We start from the raw sequence: 19402 nt of genomic DNA on the forward strand, positions 1-19402 counted from the left end.
TTTGCAAAGTTACGCAGAAGAGTGTAGCTTGTGATACAAAATATATGTATATAAGGGTGCATTTTCTAAAAACCATTTAGTGTTAGGTCCTATTGTCAAATAGGGTCATAAATGTTTAAATGTTTCTTGTACTATCAATATATGACTAGTATGTTCATTAATATATTCCAGCAACATTTCTATTAGCATATCATATTAACAATTAATGACTCTAAGAAAGGTTCATTGACATTGGAAGTATCTGAGAAGAACCAGAACACAGTTGGATGAGAGGCTGGATAAGCTTTATCTATTTCCACAGTAAATATATAATTTTAAAAATTTAATTATTTAATTTCATTAATATCAAGCCAGTTTTTTCATAAATAGTTCTTGCATAATTCGATAATTTTAACCTGAGATTTTCCCAAGAAGAAAATACAAAGAGAAGCACAAAATGCAGAAATATAAATCTCACATCATGAAAAAGAGATACATGAACAGGAAGAAATAAAATTTCTGTTTACCATAGCTGTCAAATATTCAACTTCAAAATGGTTTTTAAAATCTAAATATCTTGATTTAAAATGAGTTGTTTTTTACTGAATCACACTCCATCTTTATTCAAATTAATGTTTAATGTTGTACAAGCGAAGTTTTTAAAAGAGAGACATTATTTTAAGAATGGAAAAATTACATCAATATAACCATTATTTTAACTGTTGACTTACCTAAATATTTATTACTGTATTTTTTAGGTTTCATTTTATGGGCCCTCTTCAGCATTAGCTGTGCAGTAGAAATATCCTTAAAACCCCTAAGGGAAGAAAATAACTTACTAAATATATCACATGTATTATGTTACACCAGCTGCATATTATTGTATAATACACTTTTCAAAAAGAATACTGGTGTGTAGTACTGATCCATGGTATGAAACTTTCTAAATTACAGAGATAGCTGTAATTCTTATCTTAACATTACATTATTGCAACTTAATAAGATAGTTTCCCAGACACTTATAAAAATAATTACAATCATTTTTACTTTGGTAGAGAACAGAGATTCTCCAAAGGTGGAACTTAAAAAAAGCAAGCAGCAACAGCCAGCTATACCATACCTATTCCTGGAAGCCACTGTGCAAGCAAAAGAGCTTAACATACCATTCTTCTGATATTTTCTCTTCTTTTTCAGACATAAGTAAAAATTTCTTTTTTTCTTTCCAGTTAGAAAGCTGTGATGACACTGTTTCCTTCCCTGACCTGGAAACAAAGTATAAAAGCAGTAATGAAAGTAAGTAAATAAGAAAGGCTCTGGGGTTACACTATTTTGCAGCCTTTGTTATTCTGCAACTTGTTTGTGCCTTTTAAAGGCACTTTTGAAGCTTGGAAATGATGCAAAAAAAATTCCAATTTTAATACTTCGTGAAGGTTTTATCTTGGAGAGTAATAAAAGTCTGCCATCAATTTGAAATGTTTACATTTCAATTACTTGAAGCATATTTCAGTCCTTTCACAGAATGCAGCTGTGTAAGAAATCCCTTTTAATCTTTATCTAGTCTTAAAGATCTCTATTCCAACATCTATTTCATAATGTGAAAAAAATAGAAGTCTTATGATAGTCAAACCTAAATAAATAAAACTACACATATATAGTCTTATACTCCTATTTATGATAGTCAATGAAAAATAACAACTGAATTTAATGTATTTGGTTTTAGCAAGTAAATACATTTTAAGTCCAGTAATATCACATTAACCAAAAGTTGCAAAAACATCAGAAAATAGCCTCTTCTTCTTTTTTTTTTTTTGTCAAATCCAAATGAACTAAATATAATTTAAAAATATATAGTTTAACTTACCTGCCATGAAAATGGATTTTTTCTGCTGAGTATGAATGTGGTCTGTTAGCAGACTGCCAAACTTCTTGTGGCAATAATGACAAACGATCTGAATGTTCACTGGAATCTGAAGGCCTAGAAAACTTCTAAGAGAAAGACAAGGAATGCAGCTGATGGTCCCTGTAAATTTTGAGTTTAAAATGTGCAGGAAAACCTGCACCAGTGTTTGCAAAGTTTATCACTATAACTGAAAGGATTCTTAGTGGTTACATGTCCATTACAGACCTTACTTTCGACTAACTAAATAGGACAAAAAGGTGACTTTATTTACACTTAACATCCCCAAATATAATAAATTGTACATTTATAAGACTCCTTTCTCTTAATTGTAGGAAACAAAACATTAGTAATACTATGCTTGTAATAAGAATAGAAAACCCTACAAAAACAAAAAGCCAAAACTTCAAAGTTTATCAAATATCTAGCAGACATTACAGTTCGATGACCTTTAGCTGTTCTGAAAACATTCAGCTGTTGTCATATAATGCAGATCTTAGTATTTTTAAAGTAGGTTGTCAACTAGCAATTTTTAATCCACTGCCAAATGTGCAGATGAAGCACATCATCTTTTTTTCTGCTACTGTGAAGTAAAGCGTTGAAATAAATCCAAAATAAAGAAAAAATTAAGCAAATGAAAGAAAATCTAAAAGAAAAATTGCATCTGGACGTGAGGAGGAAGTCTGAGACTTCTAAAAGTAATTGTGTTTTTAAGTCACTAAATTGTCATATTAATCACCCCAAAATAGCATATCCTTAAGGAATGAATAAAGACTGAAGACTAAGTTGTTTCTGTGACATGTTACCTTTGGCCAGTGCAGCTGGTTTGAGAGCAGGAGTGTTTTTGAAGGGAAACGGGTGGAATCTAGAGTTAGCCATTCCTTCTCTAACGCAGCCTGCATGAATGAGCAAAGTCAAATAGTGCACTGACAAAATCAGTTTAGTTTTGATAACTCTTTTAAATTGTCTTACATACTTTGTACCTCTTTTCAAGTTGTATATCAGAACTGCCACCTGCAGAGCAATCACACTCAAAGCACCTTTGGAGATGCTGTGCTGTACTGTTTTATTTTAAACAGATCAGATCAAGAGTATTTGTGGGTTGTGGAAGTCCTTTCAGGGTTTTGGTTTTGTTTTGTAAATAAGACGCATCTCCTCCTTCTCAAATTCCTGTAATTTTATTCCAACATTGTTAGTAAAACAAACTTATTATAAAAGACTGCCAAACTTTGAAAAAATACAGACCCAAGAAACTTAAAGGCATAAGGAACATGAAGAGCTTTGCATGCTCTTTTTTACTAATTGAGTATTTTATGTCCAGATGTAGGTGCCTGATTCTGTCAAACTTGCTTTTCTTGAACTGAATTGGTGAGTAATTTTCATTGAAATGCAAGGTTAAAAAAATAAATGCTATATGTAAATGCTAAATGCTTCAATTAAGCAGTTTTATTTTTGATGTAATGGAATAAGTGGGAAACTAAAATAATGGTTGGAATGAAGAAGAGTGACAGAATTAATTGCTAACTGGCATCCCTAGCACGTTAAGGCAGAATTCAGTTTTCTTTCATAAAAACAAAATCTAGACTTTGTTTCAAACCCAACCTCGGATCAAAACCTTTGTTTCAACACCAACCATAACTTATTTTTCTTATAGGTCCTTGAGGTTTTTTACCACATGTCCTTTCAGTATCTTCTGATAAGTGAGAGAAGCAAATCACTCCCACACAGTAAGTAAATACTGCTGAAGAATTTGGCTTGACTTACAGGGCTCACTCATTACAGTTCTTTTTACTTCAACAGCAAAGAGCCCGGGGTCCATTCTTTTGAAAATGACCAGTGTATAAAACTGGACTACCTTTCTCCCATGCATAAAATATTTCAGATTGTACTGATTTCTGACCCTGAGAAATTATCCTAAGTTTGGATACCTTATTGTGCATATTTTTTTACGACCTCAGATTAGTGAACAAGATCTTCCAAGGCCTTTGAAATTCCGAGAGACAAAAGAATCATATTCCAGGTGTTTTGAAAGGTTACCTCAGGTACTGGCCACTCAGTTTGGTGGCTCTAAGATCACTCTTTCTGCTTCCATTCTGACCAAGTGTAGAAAGATAATAATTTTTGATTTTATTTTCATGTCTTAAAATGGATTAATTCCTACATCTGGTTGATTCCCTGCTTCTGGAATTCCCTGTTTGATTACAGTATGTTTTGAGTTTCATTCCTTTATTTAATAAATCTGGAAAAATTTTATGCCCTCATTATTAAAAGATAACTGCTCTTCTCCTCCTCAACATTTCAATTCATTATAAAAATGTAACATTATCCATTTTATCATAACTCCTCTCTCAGGTATTTTAAGAAATCTATGTAAATAAACTGCAGAGGCATACGACAAAATGTAACACATTATTAACTTTTACAGTTACCTACACCCCCTAATTTATCTCTCCTCAGTGATGTGATTGCTCTTATGTTGATAACCACTGAGTGGTAGTTTCACACAAGTTTCATTAAAAAAAAAAAACATTCCAGAAAGCAGACTGTAGTAAATCAAATCCCGAAGGGGATCAATTAAATATGTGACATTGGTACAATTTGAACATAGAAGACTGACAAATTCTTATCTCAGAAGAGACAAAGCTACAATATATTCAAGTTTTATAATTGCCTGGGTGCTATGAGCAGAATGGTCAAAAAGAAAAGCTATGAAAAAGGTGCAACATCTGACAGAAAACTTTCAGTGAAAAGAGATATTATTTCTTCTTGTGCTCTTTAAATTTACTTCTCAGCTGAACTATGCAAATCATATTTTTAGCTTTTCAGATGAGAATTTTTCACTTATTGTCCAAGTCTGGGCATACAATCCAGTCAACAGTACTGGTATATATAGGTATATGAAAATAGCAGATTTTGGAAATATTTATTTCCTCCTCTATTTGCAAATGAATCAGGTGGGAGAGAGGTAGATTCCCACTTCTTGTACAATTTAAATGACAATCAACTCAATTGGTGCATACAATGATGTGTCCATTATTTACCTGAGTACTTAAATGTATTACAGTAGTAGTATTACAGTACTTAAATGTATTACAGTACCTGAGTACTTAAATGTATTACATAGCAAATGTATTATCAAAGCTCTAATGTCAGATTTCAGGCCAAGCCTGCATGCTAGCTATTTGAATTTTTACTTCTCTGATGAAATAGTTTGTAACAGAAAAAAAACAAAAAAAAAAAACAATTAAAAAAAGCCCAAACACCCCAATCAAAAAAAAAAAAAAAAAAAAAATCAAAGAAACAAATGAAAAACCAAACCAAACCAAAAATCTCCATGAGAAATAACACTCCAAAGGTGTAGCCAATTTTTTGGGACAAGAATCACTTAACAGTACACTGATTGAATCCTTTTGCTTTATAGTTGTACCATAACCCAATTAAAGTTCTTTACTCTTAATATTCATGTTGAAACTTTTCTCACTAATATTTTCCTAGTGCAGTGTTTGCCATTTATTAACTTAATATTACTAGTGTTTCTATTTCTTTTGTAGCCTATAAAATGTATTTCAGTGTCCTACGTGTTGAAAAGAAATATCAGTAAAAATATAAAAGTATGAAACAAAGACATAAATACGCAAGACAATTAAAAAAAGATAACTGATTCATCATTAAGCATATCTGGTACTCCTACAAATGTACAGCATATTCTAAAAATATACCAGCCTGATATTTGCTTTGTCCACAAAAATAAGCACATAATTGATTTTCAAACACACCCTTCCACTATGTTTTCCCTGGACATTTTCACAGCACTAAGCTCAAGAAACTCTGTCCATACCTTCCCTATAAACAGTCCTAATGAAAAGTTTATGACAGATTTACCAACACCTAAGGCTATAAACTAGATCTGTTTGTACTGATATTGTTCACTAAGATTAAAAAACAACAATCTGAGATCAATTACAAAGCAAATAAAATGTCCGTTTTTGATTGTATGGTCTACATAAACAGCTATAGATGTAACATATTTATATTTATATTTATATTTATATTTATATTTATATTTATATTTATATTTATTTCTAGAGCCAAATAAAAGGAAGTTCCTAAATACTGATGTATATAATGTGGCTTTACACATATGTGTAAATCACATACAGTTAACACATATTAGTTCATCTGAAGATATCTTTTATGCTTTTGTCTTCTCTATACTTTATTTCCAGTGTTTGTTTCAAAAAGTCTGTATTAATTACTTAAAGTTTCAAGTTTCACAAGCACACAAAACATACATAGACCTTTCTATTTTTTGTTACACCTATTTTTTTGTTAATCCGTTCTAAACAAATTTTTAAATTTTAAACACAGTACAATTATCCATGATACCACTCTTCAAGAAGACGGAGGTGTGAATCTATTTGAGGTTGGGGTTTTCTTTCTGCATTTTAATAATGAAACTTTCATATTATTAGCTATTTCCATTTATCCATTAGGATCAAGAACTTTTTATCCTGATTCACAATGCATTTTTTATCCTTTGAGAGACTACTCCTAAAAGGTTCCTGCTTTGATTTTGCAGCTCATTAATAAACTCTGGAGGTTTAGGGATTTTTTTTTCATGGCATATTATATATAGCCTTTTTCATTTTGTTACTCCTTCATTTTTCAGGTATTTACTCTATTGTTTCCTTTGCAAAATGTAACAACTATTTATATCAAGCATTAAACTTCTGTAGTCTCAGAAACAGAATTCAATCCTACAATCACCAAAGTGAGTGAGAATGGTTCTACTAACTTTAATTGGGTCTGAATGAGCTGCTGAAAAGTCAAATTTTAGTGCAAACGTTATTTACACAATCTAATCCTAGGCATCTTTTATATGCTCTGATTACATTCTGGAGCTAAATAATCTTTTATAATATATCATGACTATACATGTAATTAGGGCTGTTCTGAGTCATATTTACACCATGAACAAAAAGTAGTTCTCAGAACAGTGTAAAACTTATGCTCAACTTCGAAGCACTTCTACAAGTAACTGTCCAAACTGTGAATAATGCCATCACATATTGCCTTTCATCTCTCTGAGATCAAGGAGGATCACAAGAGCATAATAGAAACCAAACCAATTCCTGAAACTGTACTATGGTTTGAAGCAGAGGATGCAAAAAGGCATTAACAATACAGGCTGAAAAGAAAGGCCAGCATTTGACATCTAACAACTCTGTTCTGGTCAGAGCAAATATCCATCTACATCAGTACTCTGCTTCCAGAAGAGTTCAGTAGCAGTTGTTACGGAAAAATGAAAAAATCTGGACACAATGAAGCCAATCCTTCCTTTAGTACATTCTTTCAGACCTTGGAAACTGCTGGTTTAAGGACTTTCTGCTAAAATCTAGGAAAATATTCATCACTTTAAAACAGTAATCTAATTTCTAATGACGAATATAACTATCTAGTCAGTGTGTTTGCCATGTCATCTCTATGTCAATCCAGAAAGAATGCAAATCATATACACCACTTATAGGATATAACTGCAAAAGTGGTGTAGATCAACTTCAAAAGGGCATCATGCTGGATGCCATGGGACTTGAAGCTACCCCAGGTTTCCATGCATGGTGGACCTCAGAATCACCACCTAAGAAAACTGTGAAACTATCTTTGAAAATTAGGGAAAACAAACTCTTTATACCTCTTTTCTTTCCTCTTTCATCTCCTCATTGCTCATTCACTGTTTTCAGGACAGGGATCATTCAGAAAAAAAAAATTATTGATATTTACGTAGTGCATTTATTTATATGGTATTTTAAGATAAAAACAAGTACATTACCCAATAGAATATAGACAAGCAGAAGAAAACGAACATCCAAAACACACCATGAACTCAGAGTAATGACTGGCTCCTGATCATTACAACATAACAGGAAGAATGGCAAGGGAAAAAGAAAAAGGATCTTCTTTTAGAAACAGTATTTCCATGTTCAAATTTAATAGAAATTGTGTGCAGAATCCTCTGCTTTTAAAAAAAGATTCACCCTCCATCCAGTTCACCTGCCTGGTTTTATCCAACATGTTTTTCTGTACTTCCGCTCCCCTCTGTGAGGCAGGCCATTAACGTCATCCTTAGGAGGAATAACCCTTTTTCAACCAGATTTTACAAAGTATCTGCCTTCTCCACATTCAAATTTGTTTTCAATAAGAATACTACATAATTAGAGTAAATAAATAAATGAATCAGAATTAATCTTTCCATTAGTCTTCTCTATAGAATACAAATTTGAATAAAGTTCTTCAGGCTGGTGATGTCCTTGATTTCTAGTTTTCAGTGAGTATATTTGAATAGTGCAGTTAAAATCTTGTTCACTGAAAGACAATAAAAAAGTTAAAACCAAAGAAAAATGAAAGGCAGAACCTTCAACATCATTCTATGGCCATTTTAAATGTGCTTACAAAAATTCTTTTGGGCCAATACACTCCATATGAAGAACTACTTTTCCTGATGTTAAACATCCTGTAGGTTAAATACTTGCTTCGACTGGGAGGGGGCGTGGTGAGGCAGAAGGATCTTATGCTGAAGGTTAACCCTCTGGATACTCACAGCCAGCTCACTGAACTGTCTTTCATCTGGCAGAAAGCTGTAACTTTCTTTCTTGGTTCCTGGCAAACATATTTCACACTGTAGGACATTTCATTTAAATACCATGCTAGTCCAAGACGACATATTTAATTTCATTTTAAACTAAACTCCATTTCTGCCAAAGCCTGAGTATTTGCTGGGAATTTCTTCTCTAAAATCCTAAATAAGTTTTAACAAATTTCTTAAGAAACCACAAATTTTCAGCTCTTATAGCTTAAACAGAAGAACCAGATTGCTTTTGTATGCTCTTTTGTATATTGTTGATAGACTGTGATTGAAAACTTCCTTTGAAATTAAAGATCTGAATATATTTGTGTATTTAGCCTTTTCTTTCATCCAGTCCTTTGAGGAATCAGATTACTCTATGGACTAGCTTTTCCGTGAAACTCAAGTTCACGTGTAAAGCTTAGCTCAGTGTTAGGAAGCTGAACATCAGTTCAGACCCAGACTTTATAAAAACTTCCAAAGCTAAGAAAATGTCAGATACGAACATCCTAAAGTGAATCTTCTATTAGATGCATTATTCCACTTACAGTACTACAAAAATTCAGTCTAAACTCTGACATTTTAAATCTATATGTAAATGCATTGAACAACATTATAAAAAAAAATTATAAAATCTTTTTAATTCGATAGCTTAGTGGATATAAATTTTACAGAAAATATATCTCTGAACTGCAAACAGTAGAAAAAATAGTCCTTTTCTCTGAGTTTGTCTTCCAGTATTTTTCACATATTTTATGTGCTGAAGATAAATAGGTTAGCACTCTAACAAAGGTTATTTTAACCTTTGGCAATGCTTCTTTTTCAACCCTGTCTTTATATAAGACAATATATATACATTAGAAAAGAAATCTGGGTACAGCTGCATTCTTATGACTGCTAAAACCAAACAAAGTTTCAAGCCAAAAAAAGTAGTATTACACGAATTCCAGAGAAACATTGCAATGATTAATTGACCCCAAGAGATTTTATAGACTGACAAAAACTGGTTAATCATTAGAGTGCATTCTTTCAGGAAAATGAGAGGACAAGGATAGTTGTCCATTTCTAAGAAGGATATATTCATGATTACCGGAAAAATCACATTCTGTTAATAAAAACATTCAAGTAAATTTTACTGTGAGATGTCTTTTCCACATGTAATTTTTCCTAACTGTTTAACAAGCTTTGAAAACTAGCTAATCTCTAAAATTCTAATGCATATATATATATATATATTTATATTTAATACATGTTCCTATGTGTATGCTCTACACAAATGTAAATAAAATTATGAAAAGAATTTATTGTGGAAAAGTAAATGAACAATGGAAATTTCAAGGACCACAGAAGTTTTCATTCAAATAAAAGGCTGAACATCTACATACATAATTAACTCTCCAAAAGTCTGAATCTTATTGTAGTTCATGTCAGTCATTCATGACTATGTTACCTAAACTTTTTTTAAAAATGCATTTTTGTCTTAAGCCTGACAGTGTTCAAAGGAAGCTCTGTATCATTTCTTTGAATACAGGAATAAAAAATACAGATGGGTAAATGGCAACCTCAGCTTCAGAGATTAGACATTGTTCAACTCAGCATCAGAAATGTATGCTTGAAAATCTTTTGAGATGTAAACCCCCACCCATCTCAATTAACATCAAGATCCTGAAACCTTCAGGCCACCCCTCAAAATGGGTCTAAGACCTCAGATATAGTCTTTTCCCATTAAAATGACAACAGGACTTCCCCTCTCTGACTCTGGCACATGACATGAATTTTTGCTGCTATGTCTCTATAAATCTTTTCCCAAGTTTTTGTACTTCCATGAAAACAAAGAAACAAAACTTTCAAGGGGCAATGAGATAAAAACTTCAAAAAAAAAGCAGCCAAGGAACACTTCAAGCCCACCCCTTAAATACCCTGCATTCAAAGAATACCCAATTTTGAAGGAACATAACCCAAAATGTTCTATCCAGCTCAGGTAATGAATACTAAAACAAAATAGAAAAGAAAGCTGTGCTTCAGCTTGCAGTTTTGTCTAAAGAAGGGAAGTCATGCAGAAGCACAGGGTAATAAAAAAATAGACTAGTCACAAGTTTATATTCATTTAACCTTTAACATGTTTCAAAGTTCAGGTCACATGAAAGATTTGATTAAATTTCAAAACAACTTTTCCTTTTTGCTTAAAAGCCCCCGTTTCAGAAACAAGAACAAAAAGGATTTGGAAGCTAAAGAGCAAAAGAGGGCTGAGCTATAAACACAGAATTTTTTGAAATTTATGCTAACAAACCTCTAATGACACTACAAAATCATTAATTCTAAAGAGGTATGTCTAAATCATCTCTCAGCTTCACTTATACTGCCCTCCTTATATGTCTCTAGCAGTGTCTCTTCTACTTGAAATAAACTATCCACAAATGAATCTGCAAGTTTAAATTTGTTCATTCCTACTTGTATTCTCAACACCTTAAATTTTTTGGGACATGTAATGATACTCTTTGGAAAGAAGCTGATTCTTTGGGATGTTTTCCTAGTTTACGAAATGATCAATAGCTACACCTATTTCCATATTAAAAAAAAAAAGTTTCTAAGTATTTGTCAAGCAAAAAAAAAAAAATACTAGAGTGAGTACTAGGACAGTATTTAGCATTTAGGAATCCTTAGCTCACTCTATTCTAAGACAAACTAAACATAAACAGTTTTTAGCTAAATTAAGACTGTATAATAGCATATGAGGTGTTTGGGGTTTTTTACCATTCTTTGTTTACATTGTTAGAAACTAAACAATTGCATGAAAAATCCATTATGACCGCACATCCTTTTCTGTGGGACTGCTTCATAGAAAGTCAGATCTTAGCCAACAGTATTGCCAATATATTGGACTTCGCACTTGCTCTTGTTGAACATTATGAGGCTCTGGTCAGCCTGTCTATCTAGCCTGTGCAGACTGCTCTAAAGAACACCCTGATCCTCCAGCATACCAACCACTGCCTTCAATACAGTGTCATCTGCACATCTGAGATTGCATTGTGTTCCATCATACAGGTACCAAATTAAATTTTTTACTATTTTGGTCCCCCTACCATCCATTATGGGCTCCATTAATTATTGTCCACAGGTTGGATTTTGCATGACAAAACACAACCATTTGAACCTGGCATTGCAGTCAATTTGTCAGTGACCTTGTTGACTACTTTTCTAGGCCATACCTCAACAAATTTTGGGAATAAGACTCTGGGAGACAGTCAACAGCCTTGCTAAAGTAAAGGCATGTAATATGCACTGCACTCCCCTTACTCATAGTGCCATTCACCTTGTGACAGAAAACAAATAAAGGGATCAGTCCTTGGTAAACGCATGTGGATTCTCACAATCACCTTTCATGTGTTTAGAAATGGCTTCTGAATGTATTTACACCAAGTATTCCCAGAAAGTGAGATAATGTTGACGGCTTCTAGTTCCCTGGATCTTCTTGAATTTTCTGAAGATTGGTGTGATGTCTGCCCTTTTCCAGTCACCAGTAACCTCCCCAGTTGCTGTGATCTTTTAAAGATGATAGAGAGCAACCTCAAAATGACATCAGGCAGCTTGTTCAACCACTTTGGATGCATCCTATCTGTTCCCTTGGACTTACATACGTTCAGGGGACTTAAACTGTGCTGCAACTGGATAACATCTCCTTTCTTCTAAACCAAAAGGATTTTAAGCTCCAGGCAGTAAGACATGCAGAGATATATGTGTAGAGGATGACAGAAGCTGACTTCTCACGTTCCTCTTTGGTTCCTTCATAAGAACTGCAATTTAACTCAGTAACAATATTACCGCATCAATGGCTTCTTCTCACAGAGCACAGACCAATCAAATAGGTTAGCTCCTGAAATTTTTAAATAGGGACTACTAAAAAATCTTTTTTAATGGAAATCAATGTATGTGAACATGCTAAATATTAGACATTTAAGTAGGTATTTTAAACACAACCTATATCTATACTAAAACATCAGTTTCAACATTACACAAAAATTAAAGAATTTAGGGAAGATATACTCAATGATTAGAGATCCTTAGCTCAGCTTTCAAGAGACTCCAGATGGAGATGTTCTCATTTAAAAGAACTTATGACTGTATTATTGCTCCTATTTATAATGATGCTTTTGGCTTAGAACAATTTTCCTTTGAGGCTACTGTAGGGAGTACAAACTTCAGAGAACTAAAGCTTTTTTCACCTACATACATTTTTCCATTGCTTTCCTTGCTTATTCAATTTTGATGCTTGAGTTTGTCTTTAGAGATATAAGATTAGGAATTATAATTAATGATATCACTATCCTTTGGTATGCCATAGAAGCTAAATGGAATTTATAAAAATACTGTAACATTTGTTATATATAGGTTCCAAATTATATCTGTAGTGCCATGCATCACTAGTAGGCTTTCCTTTGGGAAGTATTTGTTTGAATCCGGGTATTTAACCAAAACTGGATAGAGACAAGTCATGAAGATAAGTTCTCTTTAAAAATTAACAGCATTTCAGGTGGTAGGAAGAACTGAGATGTCATGGTGGAAGGCCAGAAAGCAACCAGAGCATGTTCTGCACGAGCTGTGAAGCTGGAGTGTTAGCGACAGTCTTTGGTAGCTGTGGTTGCAGTTTTTTTTCAGGTACTGACTGCAACAACCTACTTCTAAGACCAGAATACCTATGAGACAACTAGAAAATGAGATAAGCAGCACTGCTGAAAGAGGTAGAAGTTTTATGCACCTGCTGAAGCCACAGACTATGAATAACCATCCATTAACACAGCAGCTGAAGCAACAGGAGCATATCAAGAGATTATTGATAAACACTCATGAAAAAAAGATTGATCCTCCAATATATTGCTGAGGAGAGAGTTTTTTACTCCTTTTTAAAAGAAGGGGATGGATCTAATGAAATTTTTAAGACACTTTTTTGCTTTTCTACAACACTGTTACTTTATGTGAAATTTGGTGAAAAAAGGATCATATTCTTTGCTGCATACAATACAGAAAAGCCAGATGCTGATCTGACATTTATAAGCAATTACAGGATCTAGACATACATAAGAGTGTCAAGATACAAGAAATGTTATGGGGACCTTCTAATCCATGGGCTACACTTATTTCCTGGCACTAGCCCGAAAACAGCAATCACTGTCACAAGCTCACAATCATAAGCTCCCAGTCTGAGACAAACCACATCACGAAGGATTATCAGAAAAGAAAACAAAACACATCATATGGGTCTAGTTTGGACATGTGATAAGAAAATTTCCTTATGGGAGACATGAGGACAATGTTGTTCTAATTACTGTTTATTTATTAAGAGTTAGCACACATGAGCTAGTTCTTATTCTTCCCACCCCTCAGAAAAGAAAAAATGAGAAGAAAGAAAAATAAAACTGCTACCTACCTGCTGTGGAAGGCAAGCAAAAAATTAGGAATTGCTATGTGTCTGAGTGTAGATATGCAAAAAGAAATGGGAAGGAAACTCCTGAACAATAATTTCAAAAGCCATCAAAAAGACTGGAATTTAAAAAAATCTACATAATCAAGCTCAGAAAAAGAACAACACTCTGTCTCAGGCCAACACTGTTATCTCTTTTGATGAACAGTGATGGATTTCTTTTTAACTTCATTGCAACTTACAAAGTGACTTTCTTTTTGAAAAGGTATGACTAAAGTGATTTAAATTGAATTAAAAATGAAGTTTTTAAAATAGAGTACTTACTTAGTTTGCCATGTAATCATCAATATTGATACTTCTCTTGATGAGAATGTGTCCATATGTTTATTCAGTGGTCATTGCTTAGGGTAAAGAATCGTCTAAAACCTCATCATATCTAATTTATTCAGCTTCCAGACACCTTGGCAAGTTTAGACATTTTGCATCTGGCTCACATCATATTTACATCAAGAAAACAACAATACTGATATTTAGATAGTACAGAAAGTAAGAGCTGTGTCAAGCAAATGTGCTGTCAGATTTCATCCACCAGAGGTGAAGTGAGCTCTGCCTTGTAGATCGTTTGCTACACGGATGGACTGCTGATGAAAGGTTGCCTTAAGATCAGCCTTCCGGAGCATGTAGGCTGGAATTCTCCAAAGTCCACATGAAAGACGTGAAGATATCACTAAATATCAGGCTCATACTTTGTGAAACATCTGTTGGCCAGATCTTTCATGTCATCTGGGATAGCCTGTTTGACATTGCACAATCAAAGAGACACAAAACACTACTGCCATCAATTGCCTCTGAATGTCTTTGGCAATGTATGGGAGCTGATATGAACACAAGAAGGTATCAGCAATGGTTCAGGTGAAATGACTAATATTCATGCTATTGTTAGAAAGATAAAGGCCATTCCTCTAGCCCAATCGCATGCAATCAATTTTTCACGTGATATGGTGTTTAACTTGTACTAAAAATATACTATCATTCAATGGGCATAAATGAAGTGAAAATATTTGTCAAAGACTAGGGTTTCTCCCGTGCTATTTCACAGCCTCGCTTTCCATGGAACACTGGGTACAGTGAGTTTATAATGAAGATACTAAACATTTTTTTCATGAAAACTGGTGCCTAGTGATTTATTGCACTGATATTTACAAGTGGTTTAAATAGGTGCTTGCACAGTGATTTTGTAGAACATTAGATAATACTGAATAAAATCACTATGACTCAAATCTACATAACAGTATAAGAAAAACCTAAACAATGACCACAATACAAAATAGTGAACTATTTAAAAAGCTTTTAGGCAAGATTTAATAAATTTGTATTAGTTTGTGATAAGGAAAGGTTTTTCTGCCCTTCTCTCTCATTTCACTCACCCTATAGAACAGTGAAATCTGCAGTACAAAATGGTATCCAAATATTTTTCTCTTCCTTCAAACCCCAGCATATGGGATCTCTTAGCCCAGCAATATGTAGTCCTCCCTACACACTTGTTTGAGACACAACAGATAGCCACTGATACCATGTGTCATTACTTGGCTCTGCTTCAGCACTTTGCTATAAACACTGAGACCAGAAAGGAAGGAATAGGAAGCATAGACTGTTCCAAGTTTCTGCTGCTTGTTTCTCCAGAAGTAGGAAGTCCACATGATTTGGTATTACCCAACTGCAGAGAATGAAACAGCTACAGACACATGGAAACAGGCAACCTAGTACTGAGTAGCTAGTCTGGGCTAGATAGAGCAGAGGTGTATGCCCAGGATAGTTACACCACACATTTCTTAAAATCAAACTCTTCAGCACAGACAACATATACACTTGAAAAAAAACAGAAAGAAAAGAAAAAAATATGACAAATATTGTAGGATATAATTCTAGTTACAGTCATCAATGTTGAACATTGAAATATTCACTCACTGAGAAAAGAACATTCACAGACATATACATTGTAAATTTATCATATACACTGCCCTGTAGAAAATAGATGTTCTTATATTTTTCATCACAAGAAGCTAAGGGCTTGAGTAACTTATTTGACATCAATCCACAGTTCAGCCTTTGAGCCTGCTGGGCAAATTAAAATGTCAGCTCATGATTCACCTGTCATCATCTAAACCTAAACACTTCCTGAGAATTTCTCCCTAAACCCATGTTTTATTTCATTCCTAATAAACTCAATAAGAATTTGGATTAAAAAACAAAACAAAAAAAAGAAATGTGTGGCAACACCAGAGGGTGATACAGTACAAATCTCTCTGAAAGGAGCTGGTCTTCTTTTTCCCGCCTTCTCCACCCCTTCCTTTTCTCCTTGGCCTCAGGAACATCTGCCCAAATGCAACTGTCTTGATGACAGAAAGATGGAACAAAATTGTCTATGTAGTTTTCAGTTAAGCAATTAAAAAAAAATGAAACCCAAACATAACAGAGTTATTTGGGCCAGAGAGACACAAGAATGGCTCCACTGAATTACGGTGTGTAAAACTCTGGCCTACTGGCTGAGTAATTCGAAACAGGATATTCTCCTCCTTTAATATATGAACAGATACTTCCTTCCTGTGTGACAAAATAAAACCTTCAACATTCTGCTTTTTATTATTTTAGAAAGAAGCCAGGGATCAGAGAACATCAATGAATGAAACTGTTTTGTATATGTATTTCAAATTAAAAAGAAAAAAATTCTAAAATTTAAGGCAGATCTCTATGTTTACACACACACGTTTCCCGTCTACCAAATGATTCTTGGGACTTCTGCTTCAAACCTTTTGCATGCCCTTAAATAAAGCAGTAATTCTGAAAATGTACCTTAAAGTTGCTGAAAAGGAGAAGAAAAAAATAAAATTGCCCTAAGTCATCAACTCATTGGTAATAATTTCATAGAAAGCCCAGCTATTTTCTGTGGGGAGGAGCTGGCAAAAGAAGCTTGATATCAGATGACCAAAGACTGATCAACTGTAAACTGCATTGCAACAACCAACAACATACTTGATTTCATAACTCTCTAAGATCCGTGCAAACACCAGATTATAAATGGGACCTGGTCTTGCCAGTAGCAGGGCTATTGCATATATCTCTTTTGCAAAATTACAGTTGAATGTTGATAAATGGCTCTTGCAAAGACACAGCAGCTGAAAAAGCACATTCAGAGACAAGGGTTCATGATAAAAAATCTTAGTCATATCCTCTTAGGTCTCAAATGGCCACATTGCTGTCAGTTTTCTTTGCTTTACCTGAAAGCATTAAAAAAAAAAAAAAAAAAGGCAGCCAATGAATGTGAACAAGTAGAGAAAGCAGTTCTCCAGACAAATACATAGATGTATTTGTCACCACAGCTGCCTTACTATTTACTATGCATACTGGGTCTAGAATTTCCCATATACACTGTCTTTTGAGGCTATAAAGAAAAAATTTCTTTAAAGATTCTTTTTCTTGTTTACTGAATGGCAATATTGATCCCATAGACATTTTTATTTTTTACCTAAGTATAGCTAAATTCAGCCTTGAACATGATGCTATTCCTCAAATTCCTCTGGAGCCTATTTTTATTTCTTAGAATGGAAACTTCTGATCCAATTTCAATCCTTTTGAAACTGAAAGAGCATTTTAAACTCTATATAACTTGTAAAAATAACTAGTAATAATTTCTGGTTATTGTGCAGAACAGAGCTGCTGAATGTGGGGTTTGGGGTTCTTTTCTGGTTTAACCATGCTTCTCTTCATAACTTACTACTATAATTGAACTTGTGTGATCTTTTTAGCACACTACACATAAGATAATAACCCTGCTTCACCTCTTGCTTTGGGGATACGTTCTTTTTACTGGAATATAGCTGACATTCAGTGTTGCAGTACTTTCTAAATTGTTCTCATTCTGTCATGAAAATGAAAAAAATACACATTAAAATATTGCTGACATTATAATTTGCTACTAAAATACTAAAAAGATAAAAACTTTGGAACAAAAGGAACTGTTTCCTTATTTTCATTTGATTGCCCTTTAGCTGTAAAAATATATGGGGTTCTACAGTGGGTGAGACATTAATAGCACAGTAACTACCAGAGCATCTCAAAGAGCAGGAAGCAGTTAATCCAAGACAAACACATTTAAATCAGCTGTATATAAGAAATGTTTCTTTATTTCTGGACATCCAAAGTCTTAATTCTAGCCTTGGTAGTGCTTTCCATTTCTTTTATTTCCAACACCAACATGATTGCTTAAGAAGAATAGTGAAGCTTTTATGCTAATTACTATGCTTACTTCAGAAAACGTGAAAGCGTCCACATTTATCTCCTCATATTCATCCTCCACTTCATCACTTGTAACATCTGCAAGAGCACTGGCCAGTTTCTTTCGCAAAAGAAAACCCTTCCAAAATGCCTAAACAAAAAATTCAAAGCATGTTATACTTAGCCATAGATCAAACCCAAATCCAGATTCTCTATGTTATCCCATTAGGAAGATAAAACATCTTGGGCCTTTGTTTAATAGCTCAATGATCTGTTTTTTGAACTTTATGTGACATTTAAAACTACAAGACAAATTAAATGCCAGAATATGTCTAAAGCTTAGAGTACTCAAGAGGCTCTCCACAAGTAAGCAGAAAGGAATCCTGCAACTCCCTCAACTACAAACCTCTAAAAAGTAGAGGTCAACTAATTAATTATTTGACAATTCCTTCAGGGACTATTATAAACTGAAAGGAAAGGCTACATAAGAAAAACCTGAGTGTCAACTTTCAAATTACTGAGAATAAAAATACAGTTGTACTAAATGTCTTATACTTTACAAGTAGCAATTCTTGGAGACATCTGATGTAATTGACCTAGGTCAGTTACTCTTTCTTAACTGTCTAATACCTTTATTTTAAAAAAAATATTAGCAGCATAATCATGTCTAAGACAAAGGAGCACATTAGGAATTAAAGTGCTAGAAAACAAGGAAGGGTGTTAGGAACACATGCCAAGCATAGAATCATATGCAGCAAAAACACGTCAGAGATCAAAATGAGATAGTCGGAATTAAGAAAACTACATTCAAAACAGCAATTTCCCCCCAAATCAGTATTTGGCATCATTAGAATTCAAGATGCCCCAAGTGTTTAAAACACCATGCAAAAAATTCTCACTGTCATGAAAGAAGTGGTGTTGTACATATCTAACGGCTCTGCAATGAAGGCACTGAAATAGGAAGGGTAAATCTCATATTCTGGTTTAACATCTAGATTATTAATTTTTAGAAAAAGTTTGTCTAACCACATAAATTATTGAATATGTTACTATTTTATACACATAATTCCTAATTATTATAAAATGATTAAATGCATTAGAACTGCTTTCTTATCATTTCATTGTTGTTATTTTCCTACAGACCTTCATAAGCATCCGGATAAAATATCCTGATATTACTGAGTGATCAAATGACAAATATATTTCATTC

At 33.7% G+C, this 19402-nt stretch overlaps 1 protein-coding gene across 1 annotated transcript in view; it reads right to left on the reverse strand.

Annotated features, from left to right (window-relative positions):
- Positions 1 to 19402, reverse strand: part of LRRIQ1 (leucine rich repeats and IQ motif containing 1) — a gene marked incomplete at both ends in the record, with an annotated part of 103694 nt that overhangs the window by 48817 nt on the left and 35475 nt on the right. The window contains 5 exons of the mRNA XM_082280291.1: positions 711 to 796; positions 1143 to 1241; positions 1841 to 1965; positions 2683 to 2772; positions 18224 to 18343. Of these exons, the coding sequence (XP_082136417.1) occupies positions 711 to 796; positions 1143 to 1241; positions 1841 to 1965; positions 2683 to 2772; positions 18224 to 18343 (520 nt within the window). The remainder of the gene's footprint in view (positions 1 to 710; positions 797 to 1142; positions 1242 to 1840; positions 1966 to 2682; positions 2773 to 18223; positions 18344 to 19402) is intronic.

Source organism: Coloeus monedula (genome assembly GCF_965178545.1).
Source record: "Coloeus monedula genome assembly, chromosome: 4".
Lineage (NCBI taxonomy): Eukaryota > Metazoa > Chordata > Aves > Passeriformes > Corvidae > Coloeus > Coloeus monedula.